The sequence below is a fragment of the Stegodyphus dumicola genome, chromosome 10, assembly GCF_044657685.1.
Source record: "Stegodyphus dumicola isolate Sdum_Otavi_A_Nest chromosome 10, ASM4465768v1".
In the NCBI taxonomy this organism is placed as follows: domain Eukaryota; kingdom Metazoa; phylum Arthropoda; class Arachnida; order Araneae; family Eresidae; genus Stegodyphus; species Stegodyphus dumicola.
Window position 1 is genome coordinate 118,155,788 of NC_140777.1, and position 25,336 is coordinate 118,181,123.

The 25,336-nt window shown below is 35.5% G+C and overlaps 1 protein-coding gene across 2 annotated transcripts in view; it reads right to left on the minus strand.

Moving 5' to 3' along the window:
• The window catches only part of LOC118182974 (techylectin-like protein), an 81,488-nt gene that overhangs the window by 45,004 nt on the left and 11,148 nt on the right, over positions 1 to 25,336 (minus strand). For both annotated transcript variants that reach the window (XM_035352368.2, XM_035352367.2), the window contains exons 3-5: positions 21,071 to 21,234; positions 17,895 to 18,000; positions 7,665 to 7,829 (exon numbers count right to left, since the gene is read on the minus strand). In XM_035352368.2, the coding sequence (XP_035208259.1) occupies positions 7,665 to 7,829; positions 17,895 to 18,000; positions 21,071 to 21,234 (435 nt within the window). The remainder of the gene's footprint in view (positions 1 to 7,664; positions 7,830 to 17,894; positions 18,001 to 21,070; positions 21,235 to 25,336) is intronic.

Below are 25,336 nucleotides of genomic sequence, written 5' to 3' on the forward strand. Positions count from 1 at the left end.
GTTACAGGCACAATTCATGCAAAGTTAAAAGGAAATCATAGTGGATTGGACTTTTAGTAATTCAATGTGAAGTTCCCTCTAATAATACTGAATAACATACCATAATTGCACAATGTAGTAAAATTATATGGGTAGATGTATTGGATGTACTTCTCATAGGTAGATGTATTTATTATACAAGTTGAGTTAAAATAGCTCACCGAATAAAGATCTTGGAGGTGTTAAGGTAACAAGAATCAACCTAATATTTGTAAATCTGCAGGATTAGTTTCAAAGGTTTAAATGTAGCTGCAGAAGTTCTAATGATGTAAGAGAAGTCTGTACTCAGTGGATAACAATGACAGAAAAAAAAACCAAGCTATTGGTGCCATCTAGAGATGAAAAATGAGACCAACCTAGAAATAATTTCCTCCGAAACTGAAGGTACGGATAGATTGGAACTGTCATCGTTAACTAGAACTGAAAGAACTTTATGAATGTGTGCCGCATTTAGAAATAGAGGACTTTTAATGAATTTGTATGCAGAAAATTGGAAAATATGATTTTTTGAGCAACACTTTTGTCAACAGAGAGGGCTTATGTGCTTTTATCTCCTAGCATATGCCTCGTGTTCTTTCACCCGAAATTTATGAATATTACGCTGATTCCTTTTGCCTTAACACTTCCAATAATTATTATGAAGTCTGTTTTGATTATTAAACTTTTATTAGTATAATTACTCTTATTATTTTGCTACCGTAATTTTTAACATTTTGTGAAAAAAGCTAGATTTAAAGCTCATCAAACAACCTTTCATTTTATTTTAAATTTCAGATATGTGTTAAGCACAAAATTCTAATTACATTTTTTACTATTTTCTTATTAAATGACAGAGTTTCGCATAAACACAAATATGGAAATAATAATTTAGAGAACACAAATTTAATATGGTTCAGCTATGAAAAATGAATTAACCTGATGTTGCTGTCTGATAACACGAAACCTAGCCAAGATGATACAGACTGTTGATGATGATAAATTTGAAAATAATATCTTTTTCAAACCAAAGATTTGAGTACTGTAGATTATAATCGAAGCCAAAATACAGAATGAGTCCTCATTTCTGATCTCGGTTAAAAATAATTATATTTGTGTTCCTGTATAAACATTATTTCATTGATTAACCTAAATTTCCTTCCACTTGTGGATCTTATCATTAAGAGATGTTTCCCATGGAAAAGTATTATTTTCCATGATAATTACTGTTTCAAGAAGTTGTATGGCCGTATCTTGATTTCGGTTGATTCTAATGTTTCGAAATCTCTGAATCCACGCCATACGATACCAGTAAAGTTGAAGGTACTTTTCACGTACAGGCCATTTAAATTGACATAATGACAGTTATTGTACCACCAAGCTCCTTTGTTGTACACTGCGCAATGTGTTGTTTTAGAACTATCGTTCTTCTTGTCCTTTGTGCTGAATTTTTGGTTGTCGTGCACAAGCATAGAATCGCCTGCAATCGAAAAAAAAAAAAAAAAAAAAGGATTCAATATAAATTATTGAAACCATTAATGAAATGCAAGTTTCGCAAATTTTAAAAGGAAAATTATTATCTTTCTATAATTTAAATTACAAATTTGACTATTCATTCGGTTGATATGACATTAAGAGTGTATTAGCCTACGGCATTCACGTAGTGGTAAACTCTCGCAAGGTTGAAAGAACTGTAGGCCTTTAAATCGCCACATGAGAGCTCTCTTATAATGATTCGTAGAGCATTGCACTCCTTCAGTTAATAATTTTCAAAGGACTGTGCCTTTGGCATCGCCTTTCCAATTAAACGCATAGATGTCGCTACGAGCAAGCCTCCGCTAAAACGCCAAAGCATTGAATAACTATGAGCCAAAAATTAACAACCGCTCCGCGGTCGCTGCAAGCCCTTTAAAATTTTATAATTCTAATTACGCTTATTTTACTTCCTTGTACGAAGTAAAAAGGAAGTATTGTAATCGCGAAAAATTTCGGGTATCATATTTCAACGAAAATATCGATTTTGACCACTATCCAATGCAATTTAATGATGTTTTTGCGGGACATCCGCAAGTAAGGGCAGAATAAAGGACTCTTTCCTCCCCAAAAAAAATTATAAAACTGATTTAAAATAAATTCTGAAGAGAATTTTTCGTGGCGTCTGTACGTACGTATCTCGCATAACTCAAAAACGAGTAGCCTCAGAACGTTGAAATTGTGTATATAGAACTGCTATAACATGTAGATGTGCACCTCGTATTTAGATTGCAATCGGACGCACCAAAAGTATGTAAATATATGTATATATATATATATATTCACTCTGTTACTCGGCTCAGTGAACTCAGTTTCTTTATTCTTATATGTTTGTAAATTGTGCATTTTTTACTTTAAAATTATTGAATTATGTTGTTCTTATCTACCGGTTAAGGTTTTTAATGCCTTTAGTAAATGTCTTTAGTAAATGCAGCTAAGCCTAATGAATTTTGCGATGGCGGACATGTTTGTTTACATTTCAAACTTGGTAAAATAGCGGAATTGTTGCCAATCTAGAGAAATCAAGCTTCGCAACAACAAAGATAACGCCTTCTTTTATTATTGCGAATTCAATCATGCTTAATCCCTTCTGGAATTTATTCGAGGAAATAAGTGTTTCAAATTTACTTCGTAATTTTTAATATAGATATTTTGAGCTTTTATGTATTTTTGCCTTGTCGGGAAGTGAGAACTGAATTAATTGAATGAGAAATACTGAATCGTCTGTGAAAAACTGTTTGTTTTCTGTTTCGTTTGCTTAATTTCTTTTATACATCGTTGTAGATTATTATAGTATTTGAATAGAACGTGTGGAAACGATTAGATAATTCTTCAAATGATATAAATTTATATGCATTCTGAGTTATAATATGCATTCATTTATATGCATTCTGAGTTACAAACACAATTTATTATCTAATAACGAAATAGTTTAACGTTAAAATATATATTAAAAATAATAACTGCAAAAAAAGTATCTGAGAGCTTTCAGATTTTATATTACGTCCAAAAGAGTGTTTTTTTCCCTTCATTTGCACACGCATTTACATTTAGAGAGCATTTGGGCTGACGCCCGTTTGCATTAATAATATTTAAAAACAGCATAGCTTGAGAATTTCCGATAAGCAGTCTCGCGCGCTGGAGATAAAAATATTATTTTATTCAGTAGAGTGTTGCCACTGCTCGCTTTGAAATCGTTGAGTTTCTTAATCAAACGTTTGTTAAAGATTTAAAAAATAAGAAATAGATTAATAAATCAAATTTGAAGTTAAAATTTTGGGCTTCCAGATGCCCATGTTTGGGTGGAGGACTACGTTAATCGAAATTTGATGGCGCTAGGTACCATAGTATTTCACAATACGAGAAACATACATACCTTCATGCGAATTCTTCATTATTTAATCTCCTTAAATATAATACAGAGCGATAATATTTGGTGGCAACAGTTATTCAACGCTTTTAATGATTCGACGCAAAATGCCGTTTCGAGACTAACAGCCCGTCTGAGCTAACGCCCCTTTGGTTTAATATATAATATTTTAATATCTTTTAAATTCTATATTTATTGCTTTTTTATCAAAATGTTTAGTATTTAATTTTCAAATTTTTTACTGTCAGAAAAGTTATAATCGTGGTAAAATCAATATACTTAGGAAGGGAACCAATGTTTGTAAGGTAATAGAGTACCTGATGCAAAATCTTAGAGTAAGCCCTTGCACAGAACATAAGGCTTTTCCTGATGCAAGAACGTAAAATATCAACTGATTTTCAGATATGACTGTATCAAGAATCTCGAACAAGTCTGAAGCCTTTGCTCCTGTAGTTATATTTTTACAAAACAGAAGTTTTTTAATATTATTACTATCTACAAACTGCACATTCCTTATCAAATGAGCATCTGTATTATTTATTATCCGTAGCCTCATCTAGCTGTAATCCTAATTCTACTCCTTTAATTATTTTTTCAATTAATTTATCATTTATGTCCTTCCCCATATGTTGTATACTCCGACTAATTGTCTTATTGGTCAAAAGCACTTTTAAAGCAGCTTCCCAGTAGACTCACCAACTATTATGTTCACCATATCTATAGTAACCTGTAGAATAAGTTCTTCTGGGATGGTATGATGCTTCTTATATTTTGTGATTCTGTAAGCCACCTTGTAAGATGCTACCAAAATGTTGCTTGGTATTGATAAAATTAAAAAAAAATTGTGTGTGTTGTTTCAACTCTTTTAACTTCCTGGCAAATATCTTCGAGATTTGCCAACCATGCTGCGTTGATTAGCTTCTAAGTGGTACTTCAGTTATCTTGGAAGCATGCACTCCGCTGCCGCTCCTTTCATACACAGTGCATATTGTGGATTCTCTTCCGCATGCATTTATGTTGACGTAAAACCAAACTCTAAATAACCGTCATCATATTTCCGATATTTTCGTCTCTTGACAGTAGTGCCACTGGTTGAAGACATACTTTCATTATCTGCACTATTACGTTTATTACTATTCCAAAATCGATCCATCATCACAGATACAGCAGCAAACACATCACAAAACTTTATCAAAAGCAACAAACAAGAAGTTATATAATACTAACTATATCACATGAATTAAATCACCGTTTATTTATATGAAGCGCTGAGTTTAATTTTCTAGAACCGAATGACTGAATCTAGCCGGCAACTTGCTTGTATGCTTATCCCAACATCTTCCAGAACAATTCAAAATCTATCGCGAAGGGTCTCCGCACCTCGGCATGTCTATACTAATGTTCAAACTAAGTTGAGAACACTGGATACAGCACACTGGTGAAATAAATATTTGCATAATAAATATAATATAAATAAATATAAGAGAATTTGGCTATTTTATCGAATTGCATGAGATGAACTGAACTGAAGGAAAAACGACTGCTTCTAGATAAAAATGCAAATCTTGTACGGAAAATTCGTAAGCGTACACGTGTGTGTAGGCGGAGACAGCAAGAAAACATTCTTTATAAGCACGTGGAAGGCAAGACGATTTGCGTTCGCTAGCACACGTCGGCGAATTTATTGGTGTTATCTTACAGCAATCGGTTAAATTCCCATCAGAATAGTAAAAGAAAGGACCCACCATTGTTTAGATGGTGGTTACTTATTCCATCGTTAGATGGAAGGCTAGAGGCAGGCCAATCGCAAGTCCAGATATGTGGAGAGTTTAATTTAATGCCCAGCGTCGTGTGTAACCTATGGAAACAGTTCCAGGATACTGAATCCATCGGGAGAAAGCCTGGGCAAGGTCGACCAAGAGCCACGACGGCCAGAGAAGCTCGCTATTTGTCCATTTTAGCGAGGCGTAACAGAGGGTCTACAGCTTCTCAGCTCTCTCGGGACCTGAATGCAGCCACAGGAATCCGTGTAACAAGGGTGACTGTTTCCAAAAGACTGAATGAGAGAGGGTTGTTTTCCAGAAGACCGACTGTTTGCGTCCCGCTCACGTCTACGGACAGGAGAGTCAGATTAGCATGGTGCAGGCAGCATAGTGATTGGAGTACTGAGTAATGGGCGACCGTTCTGTTCACCGACGAGTCCCGTTTTCGCCTAAACACCGATTCTCGCCGTACTTTTATATGGAGAGAGCCGCTACCTACCCTCCAATGTCCGAGAAATCAACAATTATGCCGGTGGCGGTGTAATGGTCTGGGCAGGCATCATGTTGGATGGCCGCCCACCTCTCCACATCTTTGAGAGAGGCTCTGTGATTGCTGTGAGGTATAAGGATGAGGTTTTGGAGCTCTGTGTTCGCCTTTTCCGGGCTGCAGTGGTCCCCGAGTTCATTTTACAGTACGATAACGCGAGGCCACATAGAGCTCTTCTGGTCGACGAATTTCTCGAGAGTGAGGATATTCGCCGGATGGATTGTCCAGCCAGGTCTCCAGACCTCAACTCTTTAGATCATGTCTGGGACGCTCTGAAGAGGGCAAATGCAACTCGCAACCCCCCCTTAGAGAACCATCCAGGAACAGAAAACAGCGTTGCTGAATGAGTGGGACCAATTGCCACAGGCACTGATAAGCTGCGTTATTTCCAGTTTGACATCACACTGCAAGGCCTGTATGGCTGTAGGAGGAGACCATAGCCCCTATTAACCCATTTCGTTTGTGTCTTCTGCAACCGTTGTTTCAGACTTTCAGACTCCCAGTTCCTGAATAACCATGATATGCATCCCGAATAACCCGTCTCTCTCCCGTCTCTTTCCAAACTCCGCATAGGAAAAATCTGATACAGTAAGGTCACACTTTACAGACTTCACTTTGTATAAACTATGAATAAAGGGCACGAATTGGTACCCGTTCCACTGTTTAATTTTGGCCGAAATGCATTCTCATCTCCCAAACAGTGTAGTGATTAGTAACGATGATTGGCGTACCGCTAGCCCAGGTTACGAATCCCGGAAAAGTGTTAAATGTTTGTAAATATATAACGTCTGTTAGGCATGGCAGCACACAAAATATTCAGCTAACCAAAATTCCTCTCGAGTGGTTTGGTGGTAGGAAAAGAGGAATGGGTGATCCTTGGACTCATACCCCAAGAAGCTCTCCTTCAAAATTGGGATGGAAATGAGCAAAGTTTCAGAGTTACTGCACAAGGCTCATGCCAACGACAGACACAGGCTTGCTCTCCTTGCCACGATGAAACTTGTAGGCTTGTTCTGATTAGGTCAGACAAGTGAGATTAGATATCACAATAACACGAACATGACATTCTCTCCTACTCTTTTACTCTTCCTACTAACCGCGTTAAGCTATCCTGCTGGTGCAATACTCAGATTTAATAACTGTCAGTTGGCTCAGAGCTCCAAATATATTGGATATTAATACGAAATAACGCTTGTAGCTTACGTCCCTAAATGAGGTATAATCACGATAACACAAGCATTTAGATATTTCTTTAAATTCATATATGGAAATCCGTACTTTTGTAATATAACTGTGACAATGTAAACCCATAGAGAGTTTAGGAGTTTGAGGAAGGAGTAGAAACTCTTGAAAATAGCTCTGCATTGCCCATGCCGGGACTCGAACCTGGACGTCTCGAATATATGCTGAGTGTGCTACCGTTACATTACGAATGCATGCAGAAAGAAGGGAGAAAATACCTTATAAACTAATGCACCATTATAGCAGATAGGAGGGATGTTTTTAATGTCTTATATTCCTCTATCTAAATACGAATGGGGAAAGCCATCTGAACCGTAATCGTCCAGTTGAACTCTCATGACGAGCTATTATTTTTATTTTAGCTCCAGCGACAGTTATAGTGGCGTAAAGAGTTTGGCAGAGGGTAATCTTGAGAAATTAATTGTGGTTTCGCTCAGAGTGCGAGAATTACCTTTAATTTGCTACAAACATGCACGTTTTCCTTTTTTTTCTTTTTTTTTCTAAAATATATAACAAACTTTACAGAACTTTTATTTATTGATTACACGAGAAAGCAATGATTTTTTACAATAACAAAAGGATAGTAGCTGCCATAAATGCTGCATTTTTCTACATTAAATCAACAATTCCTACTGTTTATTACTTTGAAACTAATAATGAAATATAAAGATTCACTAAATTGAATTAAACTTACCGGCGTTTCCATGGTATCCGCTGATATGTAAACGATAACTGCGATCTTCGTCATCAATCCAGAATTTATTATACACTGCATGGGCTTTAGTTCCACTGTAGTCAGTAAGATCGAAACGAACAGAATATAACTTCTGGTTAGAGAAAGCATATATAACATCATTACCTAAAATAAAAATTATACCATATTAAAATTTTTTACTAAGTAATTTTATAGGTACTATAACTACATTCTGATGTTAAATATAATGGCACAGCCAAACATGCCAATCGTTTATAACGATCAAATATATTGGCAATAGCAAGTAAAGATGAAGTAATGACTTAATTGAACAGTAATAATCTGTTTATGTTTTACCAATCAATAACTTATCAGTATTTATTACTAATTAGTAAAATCAAAATAAACAGAATGCCACTTGCGATCATTGAAAGCGTATATAACATCATTACCTAAAATAAAAAATTATACCATATTTAAAATTTTTTTCTGTATAATTTTATAGGTATTATGACTACATTCTAAATAAATAAAATCGCGCATCGCAACATGCCATTTGTTCATAATGATCAAATATATTGGAAAAAACAAGAAAAAGGAGTAGGAAGGATTTAGTTGAATAGTTAAAACCTGTTTATTTATTAAATATGAAATTTATTTATAAGATCAAAACGAAATTACGAGATCTTATTGCAAGAAGGTCTGTGACATTAAGTATGCAAACGTAACTTTTATGTTGACCTCAATGGCAGTTATCAAAGTTATCATTGTTCTTTTAGCAGCTTGTTCAAATACTTGTTCTTCTAGATTTCTAACTATTCTCACGGCATTCTAAAGGTCTGTTAAAGCCACGGGAATCAACATCGTCTAAGATAAATTATCTCATTCCGGACGTTAATTCGGTATGATTAACACACTTTTTCAGATCAATAGTGCGATTCCTGTCGCGCGTGCTGACTTGGTCAAAATTAATGATAGGATATTCTAATTTGCGAACTGTCGAATCTAGCGACCGATTCAAGGTTCATAAACTGAAATCGTATCGTGAGTTTTCAATTCCCCTTCAATCGTATCTTTTAAAAACTAGCCTAAAAACAGAATTAAACTTTTAATTTTGAAAAAATTAATTTTATTGATGTGAATAAACGCTTTCATTTAAAAAATCGTATGATTATCACAGTTTGAGTGTAACTGAATCACCAGTAGCCTATCACGTTTATTCAGTGTATCGCTGTATCAGTTTGGTACGGACAACGTTAGCATTCCATATTTTGCAACTGTCAATGTTAAATTATTTCCCGTTTTTATTCTTGTTTTGCTTAAGATTCTTTAATTTTTTTATCATTTTAAATTTATTTAACCACATTTTGTAATAGATAACGAAAAAAAAAACTTAAGTTTCAAGCCTTTTAAATTATTTTATTTAGTAAATTGTATTGAATTTTCTTAGTAGTTAAGGCCTTTAAAAAACTGTACTTTTAAATTCGTTTTTTTTTTTTTTTTTTTTTTTTTTTTTTTGGAAACACGTTTCAAAAATTTTAAATAAAAGTTCTAAAATTAAATGTCATTGTTCGTCTTATTATGTTAAAATTACGTTAAAATTACAGAGATTCGGTTGGGACATTTCATTAAGTTTTACCTAGAGTTCGCTTCATGTTGATTTCTTTCTTTTATGATTTGTTTCGACACTTACTCAGTTAGACCAAAGTTCTCTGCAAATTTTACGGTAAGCGGCATAATTAAAAATTAAGAGGAATTGATAACCGATAATTCTGAGTAAAATTGTGGCCACTCTGTTGATGCGTAAACACTTGCGTAAACAACCGTCCATTATAGCAGGACCTTTGGACGGGTTTACAAGCAGTTTAAAAACAGAAGAACAGAAGGTTAATGGATTCCAGAATATTTACAAACTTCTTTGTATATATATATATGTAATAAGACTGCATCATTTTTGTGATAAGATGTGACATTATTGTAATACGATGATTTGGTAGGAAGTAAGTTGCAACGGATTGGCGGTGGTTCTGGGCATTATTAACTTAAAGACTTTGTTACATATTTAGAAAGGTTATCAGGTTCAGTGTTCCGCCTTACTTACTTTGGGAACATTCAAGAACCAGACTCGGAACAGGGAGCTTACTAAAGCTATGTTCAATAAATGTGGGAAGTAGACAAGATACACAGGAAGGGTATACGAAACCCTTTATTTTTCACTCTTTACAATGATTTCCGGACTTCGGAATACAGAGACCGACCACTTGTGGTCTGAACGTAAGAATATAAAAATATTAACTAAACTCTAACTTAACTTTGGAATAATAAACAAGGGCCTACGTGGAAGATTGGCCGTATATTAACAGGAAGCCGTATGTAGTACAGAGAACTGTTAACACTACAATACGTTTAAAATTATTAAGAGGATTAAACCTCTGGCCTGGAAGGCAACCAGCAACCGAGTAAAACTGCTAAGGCAAGCGGCCTGCTTCGACTAACTCCTTCCTCTCTCTCTTGCTTGGCAAAAAACCACAACTTAAGTACTTGGCGTTAGCAAGACAAATTTGCATAAATAGGTTAAAGCTTTTAATTCTGGCCGGAAGTAGAAAATAAGAAGTGATAGTAAAGATTTAAAATAAAATAAACGTTAGTAAAACTTAAGATCCTTACATACTTCCCGCCAGAGTTAATTAGTTTGAAACTGAGGTCTAAAATGACCTTGTTGAAAACTTTTAGCTCTAGAATCTAACGCGAGGCCAATCTTTTAAAAACATTCCTCACTAGAAACTAGAAATTTTAAAAAAAAAATTGTTTTTACATTATCAGCTCCATGGACAATTACTTTTCATCTGTACTGCATCTAAACAGGAGCTTTTAGTTGAAATCTGGTTCCTTCCAGAGATCTGGAAGGAAAACTAGTTTAATGAAATGTTACACAATTAAATGGCAAGTAACATGAATACATATATTTTTGTTTTAACATTCTTATTTCATTCATGACTTTATTTAATTATCTCTCCCCGTGCTCTCTGACATGTGTTGTAAAAGAAAACACCGAACACGAATGTGTTTATGTACAAGTGTTCACACTACCGCCTGCCATCAAAACACTAACGTGTTAAAAATTCAACATAACCAGACCTCATAACACACCTTATCTTTATCTCTAAACCCTGAGGTACTATTCTGAAAGTGGCTAACTCTGAAGTGTAGCGTCAGAGAGCCTAACTACATTCATTCAACTTTAACACATATTCACAATAATTTGGTCTTTTTACAGTCACACGAATAAGTTTAAAATTTTTGGCATTACTTTCACTTTTACCATATCACAGTATTTCTTAACATTTAAAATAACATTTCCCATTGTATATAAGAACATATTAACATTCCGTTAATTTTACGCAATTTAAAACATACATTAGTAGTACATTGTTAACTTCTATTCTTTTCCAAGCAAGTGCCAATTCTTCTACATTGAAACATTACATTTCAAAAGTCTTTCAGACCAAAATCTCTTTCTTGCCAGAATCTTTTAAATAAAATTTTCTACAATAACTTTTACCATATTCAAGTATTTACACATTCCTATTATACGATAACTTTAGTTTTACTCGCGAGTAATTGAAAAACATAATACCAAAATAGGTAACAACTCATTTCTCGCCTTTTTGGCGATAAAGGTAAACCTCACATGAGGTAAAACGTCTTGAAATCTGCCACTTGCAGTAAGAATGAAAGATTAACTTAAGTTTGCAAAGTAACATAAAGTTTTACTTATCTTTGTGATATTCGGACATTCTTTTCTCTGCCCAGTCCTGGAAGGTAGCCAAGATTCGTGTTTGATTTATCTTCCTTCTTGTGCGGGCTCGCCCTTCAGATCCTTCCTCTAGTAGCTTTCTTTTACCTCCAGTTCGGTCACCCTTGAATACCTTCTTTTTCCCTTCTGCCTGTGGTCTTGGCCGTTTGATGGCCGCTGGTCTTGGCGGAACCGGGACACTTCTCTATCGTTCCTGCTTGGATCTCGTTGCTGGCTGTTCAAATTTATCTTGCTTCTTTGCATCTGCAGCTGGTCTTCCTTTATCCATTCGTCGACAGTTGCTGCGTAGACTCCTATTCGATGGGTAGAACTTCCGTTTTGGAGCCGGGTTATAGTTGCCGTCATTTCTCCTGGCTCTCTTTGCATTCGTCGTACTTCTCCCTTCTTCATTCTGGGGGGTGGTCGTGTTCTCTCTTTTCTGGTCCGTGGAACGGCTTCTTTTTCTTGTTACTTTCAATTTTCCAACGGGGAAACTTTCTTTTCAATTGCTCCTGCCTCCTAATGGCTTGCCCTTGTGATTGTTGTTGTTTCACCTCTGGAGCTTCTGCCTGCAGTGCCTGCCGTGCCGGATCCTGCAAAAGATCTTTAAATATTTGCATTTTATTACGATTACAGAATGGTTTTATCTGGTCAATGTTTGCGGAGCATGTTTCACCATTCCTGGCTTTTAACACCACTACAGCCTGAGTTATTTTTTCTATGACATATGGTCCTTCAAATCGTGGAAAAAATTTGGCGGTTTTATCTTCTGGTGCTGAAGAAAGTGAATGCTTAATTTTTAATACTTCATCTCCTACTTTATAAGTTACTCCCCGTCGTTTCATATCGTAATAAAGTTTTTGTTTTCTCTGTGCTACTTCAGTGTTCTTTTTTGCTTCTTTAATTAATTTTTCTATGTCACCCATTTTAAATTCTGGGGCTCTTTGTCGAACATAAAATAATTTATCTAACGGCGTTATAATCTTTCTGCCTAAAAATAACTCAGCAGGAGTTTTGCCCGTTGTATCATGTTTTGCGGTCCTAAGAGCGAACGCTAATTCATTGACATAGTTATCCCAGGTTTTATGAAAATTTTTAACGTAACTATGGATAATTTTCACTATATTTCTATTGACCCGTTCCGCTATATTTGATTGCGGCCGATACGAGACCATTTTTAAATGACGTATGCCCAGTTTTTGGCACATGTCTTCAAATATATTACTTACAAATTGAGGACCATTATCCGATATAACTTTTAGGGGCGCCCCGTATTTTAAAATATATTTATTTAAAATAGAATAAGTAACTAATTTCGCGGAGGCTCGTTTTAAAGGAACAATTTCGGTCCACTTACTAAAATGATCAACCATAACAAGGAGATACCGACTTTTATTTAACTGACTTTTTGGGAAAGGGCCCAATAAATCGATGCCAATTATTTCATTTGGAAATTCGGATTTAATACTATTTAGAAACCCGGCCGGGCGGAAATTAATATAATTAACTGCTTGATATGTTGGGCAGGACTGGACATACGCCCTTGTTAACTTTTACAGTTCAGGAAAATACACTGCTTCGCGTACGCGTTGGATAGTTTTTCGAATACCAGCATGAGAAGCTAAAGGGCTGCCGTGTAACTCCTGCAGGATATTTAATCTAAGACTAGCTGGGATATCAGGTCGAAATTCGTGTTTGGAATTTGTAATTTTTGTATAAAATAATAGACCATCTATTAGTTCGTAATGGGCTGCCCTATATCTTATCGCCACAATATCTTGGTGGCTAAAATTTTCACGATACTTTAAATACACATAAATGTTTCCAAACTCAGGATCCTTACCCAGTTCGGTTATTACAGTTTCTCGGGAATTTATTGTACATGCTGTGAGCATTGCCACCTTTACAGTATTATCTTCTTCATCTATTTTTATTCTGGATAGGGCATCTGCTACGATGTTTTCCTTTCCGGGGGTATGCTTGATTACCAGATTATATTCTTGTAGCTTGAGTGCCCATCTTATTAACCTTGGGGATAAGTTTTTCCCTGAGTACAATCTAGTTACCGCCGCATGATCAGAATACACTGTTATTGGCGCCCTTCCAAAATAGACTCGGAACTTTTGCACTGCTAACAGAACTGTAAGTGTCTCTCTCTCGGTCGCGGAATAATTTTGTGTTTGATTTAAAGTTCGACTAAAAAATGCGAAGGGCTGCTGATTTTGCGAAAGTACCGCTCCTACCACATAATCCGAAGCATCCGCTGAAATTTCTAAATTCTCATCCTTTTCAGGAAATTTCAACACAGGGGCTTGCGTTAATGCTTGCTTTAATTTTTCGAAAGCACTATTGGCTTCGGCCGTCCACGAGAATCTTGCCTTTTTCCTTTTTAATTTTAACAATGGTTCAGCAAAAGCTGCAAAATCTTTTATAAAGGACCTATAATATGAACAAAGTCCTAGAAAAGAAGAGAGCTTCTTCGCCGTATTTAGCGGCGGATACATTTGCACGGCGATTATTTTTGATTCGTCTCTCTCGATTCCTTTCTGAGATATTTTGTAACCTAAATATTTTAATTCAGGGGCTGCAAATTTGCACTTTTCGACATTAACTTTTAGACCGGCCTCATTTAATAATGAAAACACCTGTCTTAAATCCTGTACATGTTTGTCCAGATTATCACTAGTAATAATGATATCGTCTAAATAGATAAATGTGGACTTTCCAAGAACAGGACTTAGCACAATGTCCATACATCGCTGAAATTTTGCCGGTGCCTCTGAAAGGCCAAACGGCATACGCAGGAATGCATAAGTGCCAGACTTGGTTATAAAAGCAGTCTTAGGCACGTCCTCCGGTCTAACCCCTATTTGAAAATAACCAGTCGTTAAGTCTAAAGTCGTCATGTATTTGGTAGACGTTATGTTCCTTAGAATTTCTTCAATAATAGGTAACGGATATACCGGATATTTAGTCATGGAGTTTAATTTACGATAGTCAATCGCGAAACGCCACCTTTTTGGGTGTGTTAATGGATAGTCATTGTTTTTCTTACATAAAACCACCGGGCTAGCATAACTACTTGAGATGGGCGTTATGATCTTTCTACATAACATGTCGCTAATGTGCCATTCTATAATTTTTTCTTTATTCTTATCATACCGGTATGCTTTGTGGCGAACTGGCAGTGAATCTCCGGTGTCGATACTATGGTTAGTAACTTGAGTAAATCCTGGAATATCACTAAATAACGAAGCGAATTCACTTACCACTTGTCGGATTCTTTGTTGCTCTTCCTTAGGCAGGTGGTCAAGGTTTAACATTGGCGGTTCCGTTTTTTATTCTCGAACTGGTTTCATCGTCAGCTTAAGGGACGCTTCATTAAAATCCAGCGTTGCTTCTGCCTCTGAAAGAAAATCTATCCCTAAGATAATATGTGCTTGCAGATTCTTTACTATAAAAAACATCACCTTTACTTGTTCGTCCTTGATACGGACGTATAGCGGTAATTTACCTATGCACTTGCATCTTTCTCCTTGCGCAGCTAACACTGTCGTATTATCCGAATTATATATGCGATATTTACGAAAATACTTCCTAAAAAAATCTTCTGCCATACAGGAACACTGCGCGCCTGTATCCAGGGGTGCGGTAGCTGGGATTTTATTCACCAACACTTCAATCTTCGGAAGAGTCAAATTTTTCACCATTACTGTATTTAACTTGAAGGAAGCGGGGTTTTCTTGGCCTTCGGATTTCCGCACCCTCTCGTCAGCAGAAATCTGTTTTAGTTTAAATCTTGTTTTTTCCTTTCCGTGCTTTCCTTCTTTTTCCACTGGCCTTCAGACTTTTTTCCTGGATTACTATTGAACTGTCGACGTTCGCCGGTTGTTTTTGGATGCTCGGGTTTCCTTGCCCACTGATTCGCTTTGCTTCCGTAGCCGTGTGCTTCCGTATCCGTGTGCTTCCGTAGCCGTGTGCTTCCGTAGCCATGTGCTTCCGTAGCTGTAGTCTTGGCTCACCAAATTGGTTTCGTTGTTGATATTGGCGTCTTCTTTCAATGTCCGCCGTTCTTCTACTTTCAAACTGGATTGCTAGCTCAAATAACTTTTCCAGTTTAGTCGGATTCCTTAATTCAATAAAGTCTTGTACTTGGGGAAGTAACCTCGGCAAAATCTTTTGAATTATCTCAGGATCCGTACGGTTTCCATACAAGAGTTTGAAGACGTGAATTTTTCTTAAAATAAAGGTGGAAAGATTTTCGATTCTTTGCTGATATATGCTGAAAAGTTCCGTTTCTAATTTTGCACGATCCCTTACGACAGGGAAGGCTTTTACTAGGGCAGTCTTGAAATTTTCGTAAGTATAGGTGATACTTCCTGCTTGACCCAAGAGACTTCTGCCTATGCATTTGAACCAATTAAGCGCTTGGCCCCTCAAAGCGCTGGTAGCTAAGTTGACTTTTTGGAACTCATGCACGGGATACATCATGAAGTGGTCATCTAGTTTTCCAAAAAGGTGGTTACCGGTGAGTTTCCATTAAATGTTGCTTCTGGTTTCATCGCTGCGCGCATGGTCTGGACGATGTAACCAAATCCTTCTAGGGCGGCAGCTGGCATTTCTGGATTCTGAGCCGCTTCTGCAGGCAGCACAGGTTCTTCTTGAAACTCGGCCATGGTTATTCTTCTTCGTCGGGCGCCACTATCAGGTTCAGTTTTTCGCCTTACTTGCTTTGGGAACATTCAAGAACCTGACTCGGAACAGGGAGCTTACTAAAGCTATGTTCAATAAATGTAGGAAGTAGACAAGATACACAGGAAGGGTATACGAAAGCCTTTATTTTTCACTCTTTACAATGATTTCCGGACTTCGGAATACAGAGACCAACCACTTGTGGTCTGAACGTAAGAATATAAAAATATTAACTAAACTCTAACTTAACTTTGGAATAGTAAACAAGGACCTACGTGGAAGATTGGCCGTATATTAACAGGAAGCCGTATGTAGTACAGAGAACTATTAACACTACAATACGTTTAAAATTATTAAGAGGATTAAACCTCTGGCCTGGAAGGCAACCAGCAACCGAGTAAAACTGCTAAGGCAAGCGGCCTGCTTCGACTAACTCCTTCCTCTCTCTCTTGCTTGGCAAAAAGCCACAACTTAAGTACTTGACGTTCGCAATACAAATTTGCATAAATAAGTTAAAGCTTTTAATTCTGGCCCGGAAGTAGAAAATAAGAAGTGATAGTAAAGATTTAAAATAAAATAAACGTTAGTAAAACTTAAGATCCTTACAAGGTGACAGTCAAAGAACACACATAACAGTAAATTCCACACATAATTTTATTCCTTGTTAATGCACATTATCACTGTGGGTGCGTTATGCACCCCCAATTTTGTACACATTACATCTTCTTAAGGGACGAAAATTAGAAAAGTAATCTCTGCATGGGCAGCGGCAAGGCGACACAAGCGTCTGGAAGCAGAAGGGATAATCTTTTATACCGAATTCCATTTCAGATCACATGACAGTTAAATGTACAGGTGTTGGTTTCAGATTTCATCGATAAGTGCGCATCAAAACTGCTGCTAGTTTAGTTGGCAAAATTACTGCTCTGTTATTTTTAGAATGAAGACGGAAGTTAAAGGGCTATTGTTAATTTATTATTTGAAAGATAGATATTTTAGAGTTTACAAACACACACAAAATTGTTTTTAAATACATATATAATTTTCTGAATTATCAGTTAATCAGAATCTTTAGAACTATGCAAATAATATTCGAAATTTTTGATGACAGCAAACCTTTTTAATATTCGTTCCTGATATCAATATTATTGCATTAAATATGTATATAACTGGACTTGACTGTAAAATATCATTTCTTCTTAGTGACTTCCATAAAAACTGATGATTAAATCAATTCTGCGAAATGGGCTGCTTAACACTTCCCTTTTGTTCCCCTATAACTCACTTGGGTAAAATTAATAAACACGACTTTAAAAGTTTTTAAAGCTGAAAGCAAATTTCTGGAAGGATTTGTAGGTGCTTTATTTTTTACCTTGATATTTTCTATGACGGCGCTTTAAAACTTCAAAATTTGTGACCCGCTTTATTTTCTATAAAGATGTTTATATGACAATGCTTTAAAACTGCGAAATTTTTCCCTTGCTTTCTTTTCTTCCGCAAAGTTTTATACGACGATATTTCACCTTTGCATTATTTTCATTCTCGATGATTTTGCATGCAATCATAGCTATTATGTGGTTACCACTGAACTTTCTATAATTTACAACTTCGCTTGTTAATTCAAACGTATTCGCGTTCTGGTGAAGACCAGCAAAAGAAATAGAAATTTCAGAAAAAAATTAACATAAAAATAATGAGTCGTCTAAAATAAATTGTATATAGTAACTCAGAACTATATTTACCAAGCCAGAAGTCTTCGCTTAATAATCCAAATCCTTTTTTATATTCTTCCCAGGTCTTGTAGAAATAGTCCACTGGTTTTCCAAAATTTCCCCTCCGTTGTATAACCTGGGTTTGCATTATAGACAGATTATTGATAAGAGAATTTTAAAGAAAGTATTATGTCAATAAATTTTGTAGTAAACATTTTTCCTACATACTGAAATTCTAAAATAAGATATTCAGATAATCTTATGATATGAGATATAGCGCTTTTAGTTAGTTATTTTCTAGATGGTGGAACTAAAATCAGTTCTTTAGATCATTTCTTTTTCCCACCATTTTATTCACGTTCGAATTTAAAATTAGTGTTTGAGGGGAGCCATCTAAGAAATAACTAATTAACTAAAAGCTGCAGATAGCATACTAGTATTTGTTTACCGATATATTAATAAAAACTTAGTACAGACTGATATTTTATCCACATTTTTTGTTTAAAAGAAAAACCTTTATAGAAGTTTATAACAAAATCAAATCCTATACACAACAACGCAGTTACTTATATTTTTTCTTTGTATTTTAAAATGTTTCCTTAAACACCATTAAAATAATTTACAATAATTTGTAAATACAGAAAACCCTTCTGTAACATAATTATTAATTTCTTTAAAAATGCCTTGTGTGTAGATTTGTTTATATGAGTGGTTTCCTGTGGGATCGGATACCCTGGAGTTACATGCACTGACTAGTATTATACTCGGACAGTCGTGACCCTGGAGGAAAAAATACACGAAACCTGCTCCTACTACCAGAATGGATAACCTATGCTATCATGAACGGTAGTAGTTTCGGCCATTCGAGTACGAGGGATAGAATACGGCATTAACAATATCCTCCACTGTTTTGTCATCTCTGCGCAAGGGAGTGTTAACTCTGCATTGCCAATTCAGAAAGGGGATGGCAAGGCAAAAAGAGAGTTCGTTTGAAAGTCCGTATGCCCTAGAACGGGGAGTCAGGCGTGAGGAAAACTGAGTTCGCATAAGCGTCTCGTTTTGAGGGATGCTTTTCATTTACTTCCGACTCTATCGCCTAATACGGAGGATGAGGAGTCAGTCCATGTAGTGCCTAATAGTATGGCAGAACCCGTAAATATTTTGATTGATGCGCTTAGGCAAATAAATTTCATGTGCTTTGCTTTAGTCAAATTAACCAATTCAGCGGAGTCTCTGTTCATCTCCTGGCCGTCGATAAAATTCTGAAGGATGTCAGTTATGATCAAGGGGTCCATTAAGGTTCGACATCTGAATATTCATTGTTCAGTGTCGCACAAAATATACTATAAAGAAGAGACATCAATCTCATGGAAGACAGATACATTATCTTTGCCTTTTGTTTTAAAATTGACACGGAATCGAAAAGAATTCCATTGCTTTTACAGCTTAAAGCGATTGTCCAGTATTAAACAGGATTGCCTCGCAAGATATATTGTTATATTCTAAAGTCCGCTTTTAAAATTTAAAAGAAGATTTAATCCAAGGCAGTGAAAATCTGAATATGCCAGCATAACTCACAGAACCACTGAAGTGTGATATACTCATCAATGTTGCTACATTTGATTGCAATTGTTTGCAAGAGTTGAGTGAAGAGCTGATTGCGTTGAAGCAGGATGCTTCAAAACACACGGATATGCTCAATTTTTGAATTTAAAAGTCATCCGAAAGAAACATCCAAAAATAAATGTTGTTACTGAATCAATACAAACTGACTTTTCCATTTGAAGTAATCTTTAATCAAGTCTAAAATTTACTAAGGAAATCAAGAAACAAGTTAAATATTTGTGAATAAGCTGAGTTAAGAATTAAGTTAAGCAGTTTTATGCCAAATATTAAAAAAGTTATATCAATACAACAAGCGCAGCTATCAAGTTTATGAAAATCGAACTTTTGTGCACTTAAAGTATATGGTATTATTTCTGAAAACCTGTTTATAGTTAAAAATAATAATAATACAAAATAAAACAATTAAAAAATCTTTAGTTTATATCCTTAATCAATTATTGTCTTTAAGTTATTTATAGGCGATTATTCGTGTTATGTTTATGTTGTGTACTGTACATGACAGAGACAAATGTAAGGCAGTGAATGAAGGAATCATTCATTCGAAGGGGTCGATGTATGAAAACGTTTGGGAATCTCTGGTTTTTAAGAACTACAGAATTGACCCCCAAAAAAGGCTTGAATTCGAAAAGTTTAAAAAAGAACTATAATTTTGATTTTGGAAGAAAAATATGCTTATTAAAAGAGTAATCCGTCTGAAATATTAGATACTAATGCTACGAAAAGTTTCTTTAGTTCTCAATACTGATTATTCTTAAATGTGGATATTTCCTTTTACGCGAAATAGTACATCTTCTGAACGTAATTTAATACATTGATTGCTGTGTTGTATGTTTTTCAAACAATCTATTATTTTCGATTGTTTTCTTTTAGTTGAGAGATGGTTATAAATTTATCTGAGGAAAGCTAAACACTTATGAAGCACTTCAGTTTTAAATTTTGGGCTGGTTTAAGTGGAAGGATCTTCATTTCGAAAATGTAACTTCTTTTGATCGGTTTTGTGAGCCGAATTAATTATTTCTTCTTTCTTTTCTGGTCTTTATATTTTGGAAAATAGTTTTAATTGACATAATTTCTCTTAATTAAATATTGCACGTTAATTTATGTGATATCGAGGTATGGTAGGTGTCCTATTGGCATTCATTAACGGCAGTTTTCCTGGTCCTTAGAGATAAACAGTTTAACAAAAATGACACGCTATAAAAGAACTGGCTATTTTTAGAACAATTACAAACAAATATAACGCAAATAAGTTAAATTCTCCTATTTTATACTCTTTATAAATATAATGATGTACACAGTGTCGACAAAAGTCCTTACCCGACCTTTCATTACGAGTTGCAACACTTTTCTTTTAAATCGCCGAGTTTTCTAATTAAATACGTTACGTAAATACTATATTACGCTTGGCAGAGTGGCAACATAAAGCTTTAACGATGACACACTGTGTTTACTGCGTTAAATTATACATAGTAAATCCCTTTATCTAGTGTTTATCACCTGCTATCGAAAATTTAATGTACTGCTTTCAGATGCTTAAAGGTAACTTGCTTAAAGATGTACTTGCTTAAAGGTAAACTTACCGTCCAACCTCCACCTTCAGTGTCCATATCGCAGTATGCTTTTACTGACTCAGTAGTCAAAACCCTATTCATAGGCCAAAGTGTATACACTCCACTAATATTATGTCCGTTGAAGAGAACTTCCGAGCAATCCATTGGTTTCTCGGGTGGTTTTGTACTTGGACCTATTGAATGAATTCTTTTGCAATTATACTTCTAAATTAGATTTAATTACCAGCAAATAAATATTTTTAACGATGTTTCACGGGGGGAATTCTAGTATTTTGAACATAGGAGACACTTTTAGTCAATGAATGTCGTTGTGAAGTTCGGATTAAAATTCAAATAAAACTGCATAATTCAAAGAAATTAAATATTGCATTTTACTCTATGGACTCATTTTTTAAGCTCAGACTTATTTAAAACCAGGGTAATTAATCAATTAGTCATTATAGATTCAATTTAAAAACAATTTATCTCTCATGTTCTTACAACTGCAGATTGGCAATTATTGTGTCTACCAGTTTTTATTGGCGACAGTTACGACTTGTGGCTGTGGAAGACTTCACTCCAATAGATTGTGTGACAGTCAATAAGTATCGCTGCAGAGCAATAAAGATCGTCGGAACTGTAGGTAAGACAGTGAATAAAATCTGGTTCCAGCAGGACGGTGCAAAGGTAAACACAAGTACTGATGTGCTCCGGCACATATTTCCGAACCGGCTGATTTTCCACTTAGTGACTTGGCTAAATGGCCTGCAGAATGTTCCCTGAAAGCATTTCTTGTGAAGATGATGCACAGTATAGAATTCTATCTATACCAGTCACAGAGTCATTCTGTCACAGTCTACCACTCACAGAGTAAATAGTTGCCAAAGTGGAAAGCACTCTGATGTCAGATAGACTAGTGATACTGGGCATTTAGAAGGAGTTGCGGATATTTCATTTGACAGAAGAGAACTAATTTAAAGAAAATATCTCATAACGAGAAAAGTCTCAGCTCGTTCGGGAGCCAGAATCTTAAGAAAGACTTAATAAACACATTATGTGAGATTTCAGAAGCATTTTTGACAAAGATTCCACCTCAAGAATACAAAAGCTGATTCATTTTGTAAGCTACTGTGTAGGATTTTATGTTAATTAAGCAGTTTTGATTCGAGCCTTTACTTTTTCTTTCTATAGTCCTCACCAGAATGCAAATAAGTTATGCATTGCCGAATATTTTAGAATTAGGTCTTCTAGCAGCTTCGCATTAAGGTCACCTACTATCACCACCTCTGCCAAAGGTTTATTCGGGGTTTAGCGTCTTACTAGCCGACGTTTAAATATGCACCATTAATCATCTTGAGCCAGCTTAAGTACTCTTATGTGTGTGTAATCTTCGACTATGCTACCTACATTTCAATTAAATTTCATCTTATGATATTTTAAATGGCCGAGAGTAACGGAGGTTCATTGGCAGCACAAGTAATGCTGCTGCTGTTGTTGTTGGAATCTACCTTGTCTGCACATCAAAACAAGCCCACGAAATTCATCTCGGCAAGGAGTACAAGATCACGCCTGTTGTTGGTAAGAGCTTTGGGTGACATATAGATAACAGCACGATTTGACTCAATTCCACTCCAATTTTGATCGAGAGCATCCGGGGAGGGTAGATCTGAATACCGGCCACCCCTTTACCTCTATGAAAACCAAAAGAGACGACTTTCAACTCTCTGCATATTTAGAGTATGCCACAAAGACACTATACATTAAAAAATATCCATGTCTCCTCCAGGATTCGAACCCAGGCCGTTCGGTGCGGTATTCGGTGTCATTAACCACTATTCCGTTTGGGATACAAATAATGACTCCAGCTCATTTAAAAAGCTAAATAGAAAATATTATTGTAATGATCATTGTCACTTGCTTCAAATTAAAGTGTTAACTTGCTTCCCAGTCTTAAGTCTGCAGAACATTAAGACAAGTTTCTACACTTAGCAGAACCTTACATCTGTTCCAAAACAAAGTATGATCCAAGATTCAGAATTTTACAAAATGCATATAAGGAATGGTATAATTTCTTACATTTGTTTATCATTTCTCGATAGCAAAGTTGGTATTTATTCACGTGCCGTTAGAGTTATTTGCAATAAATATCTTCTGCGTTATTTTGACATTTCTGATTTTTAGTCATCCATTCGCTGTTTTATTCATGATGAAACGTATATCTCATATGTGATATATTTTCCATTAGATGAACGTTCTTCACTTCTTTGTCCTTTATGTCTTCCCAGATCGAAGATGAAAATATCCTAACTAACGTCAATTGACAATAATTATAAACACTGTATTAATTTTGAATTAAGCGGATTTAGTAACTTACGGATTTTAAAATTAAAATGCGAATTGTCCATTTTTTTGCTAGAAATATAATATTTTTACTACATCAGGAATGAATTTTGGAATGATTTGATAACAACAAATGGCACAAAAAAAGCTGTTAAGTGTTTGAAAGCTACTTACTTCCTCTTCTATTTGAATATTAATTTTCTATCATTCCTGAACTCCTTCAATTATTTCTCAACAAACAATGCACAAAAAAAAGTATATAAGTAGCGAATCAGCTATTAACAAGCACTGAACTAATAGCTATCAGTAAACGCAATATACTTATGATTTCAAGCATAATGCAAATTTTAAGTATTGGTGCATTTTTCAGCTATAAACTTGAAATCTGTTTTTCCACTTTTACTCAGCTCAACAAATATTTCTGATTTTGTTATTACAAAGAAAAGTATGCTCTAAAAATAAAATACAAAGGCTTTAGGTGTGATAGTTTAACTGCAAAACAGTGGGCAATGAGGGCAACTCCTAGGATCTCGATGTGAGTCATCTTACAACGTATGTTCTAACTCTGTTGTACGTTCCGTTGTTTAAAAATAGTGGACTGTCAATTGACTTGATATTACTTCAGTATAGAACCCAAGAAACCTCAGAGTCATAACGTTGACCGAAACTTCTTTATTGACTTTCAAACATTAAGTTGGTTGAGGAACGGCGAAGACCATACTGCAAACTCCGACTTCGGTAGCGGCTTACCACACAAACTCAGAAGAACCTCTGCTTAATTGAAACTCCAGTAATTCACAGCAACCTCAAAGCTCTAAACGCGAGCTTTAAAAACCTAACAAATTTGCGTCTGCGCCGCTCCTCGGTACAAAGGAAGAAATACAATTTGCATAACATCGAACACTGTTTTTCTGTAGTAGCAACACCTAAAAACAATTTTTATCATTTATTGCTATTAAGCATTCATATTAAAGATGATCTTATATGAGGAAAGACGAAGAGAATAAAATGTGTGTGGCATGGATGCACCCAACTCATCTTACATTGGTCAAAGGGAAAACAACTTCCTTCCTGCAACATAAAAACGAGGCCACATTTTTCCCTATCTGACTGCAATGCGCATATCAGGTAGAAATGCATTCTTTAGCGCCAAACTTGGTGCAATTTATTATTACTTTTTAAGCCAATAACAAGGCTTAAAGTCAATGTTTAACTATGTTTTTATCCGAAACATTGAGTACAGTCACATTTCTGATTAATTTCATGAGTTAATTTATTTTGCTAACTGTATTGCTCATTGTTGCGCAAAGTTTAAATTATGTTGTAACATAAAACAATAAAATAATGGATCTACGTTTGTTTAATTTTATCCTCAAGCGTGAAAGTATATATATATAACTTGCAGGCATTAGGATTTTTTCTTAAGCAGGAGACATGAAAAATGAGCAATGCTCTCACCGGGACTCGAACCTGGACCTCTCGAATACGTGCCGAGTGTGCTACCGTTACACCACGAAGACATGCAGAAAGGAGGGAGAAAATATCTTATAAATTTTAAAGTTAGATATCTTCTCTACTTTTAATTTTTCCATTCTTATGCTATTCACATCGTAAGGAGCATCATGAGTGAGCTTCTTCGATTCGTTAGAAGATCGAGGGCGTAGAAGTCGGGGGGCAGCTTATAATTTTAAAAAGGTTTTCGTATTGTTCATATGAGTCCTGTAAAACGTTAAAATCTTTATTTATTTACGGGTCCAAAATACTGACCAAATCACTTTATTTGTGCTATGTTTCTTGATTAAATCTTTGATTAATTTTTTTCCCATCTGCAGTTTCGTTAAATGTCCTTTGATCGACATTGAATGTACACAGATTTAAGTTTAAACGAAAGTTTTTATTCGCTTTTCGTAAATCTCCCGTGCAACGTAAATAGAAACACACAATTTTTACAGAAAT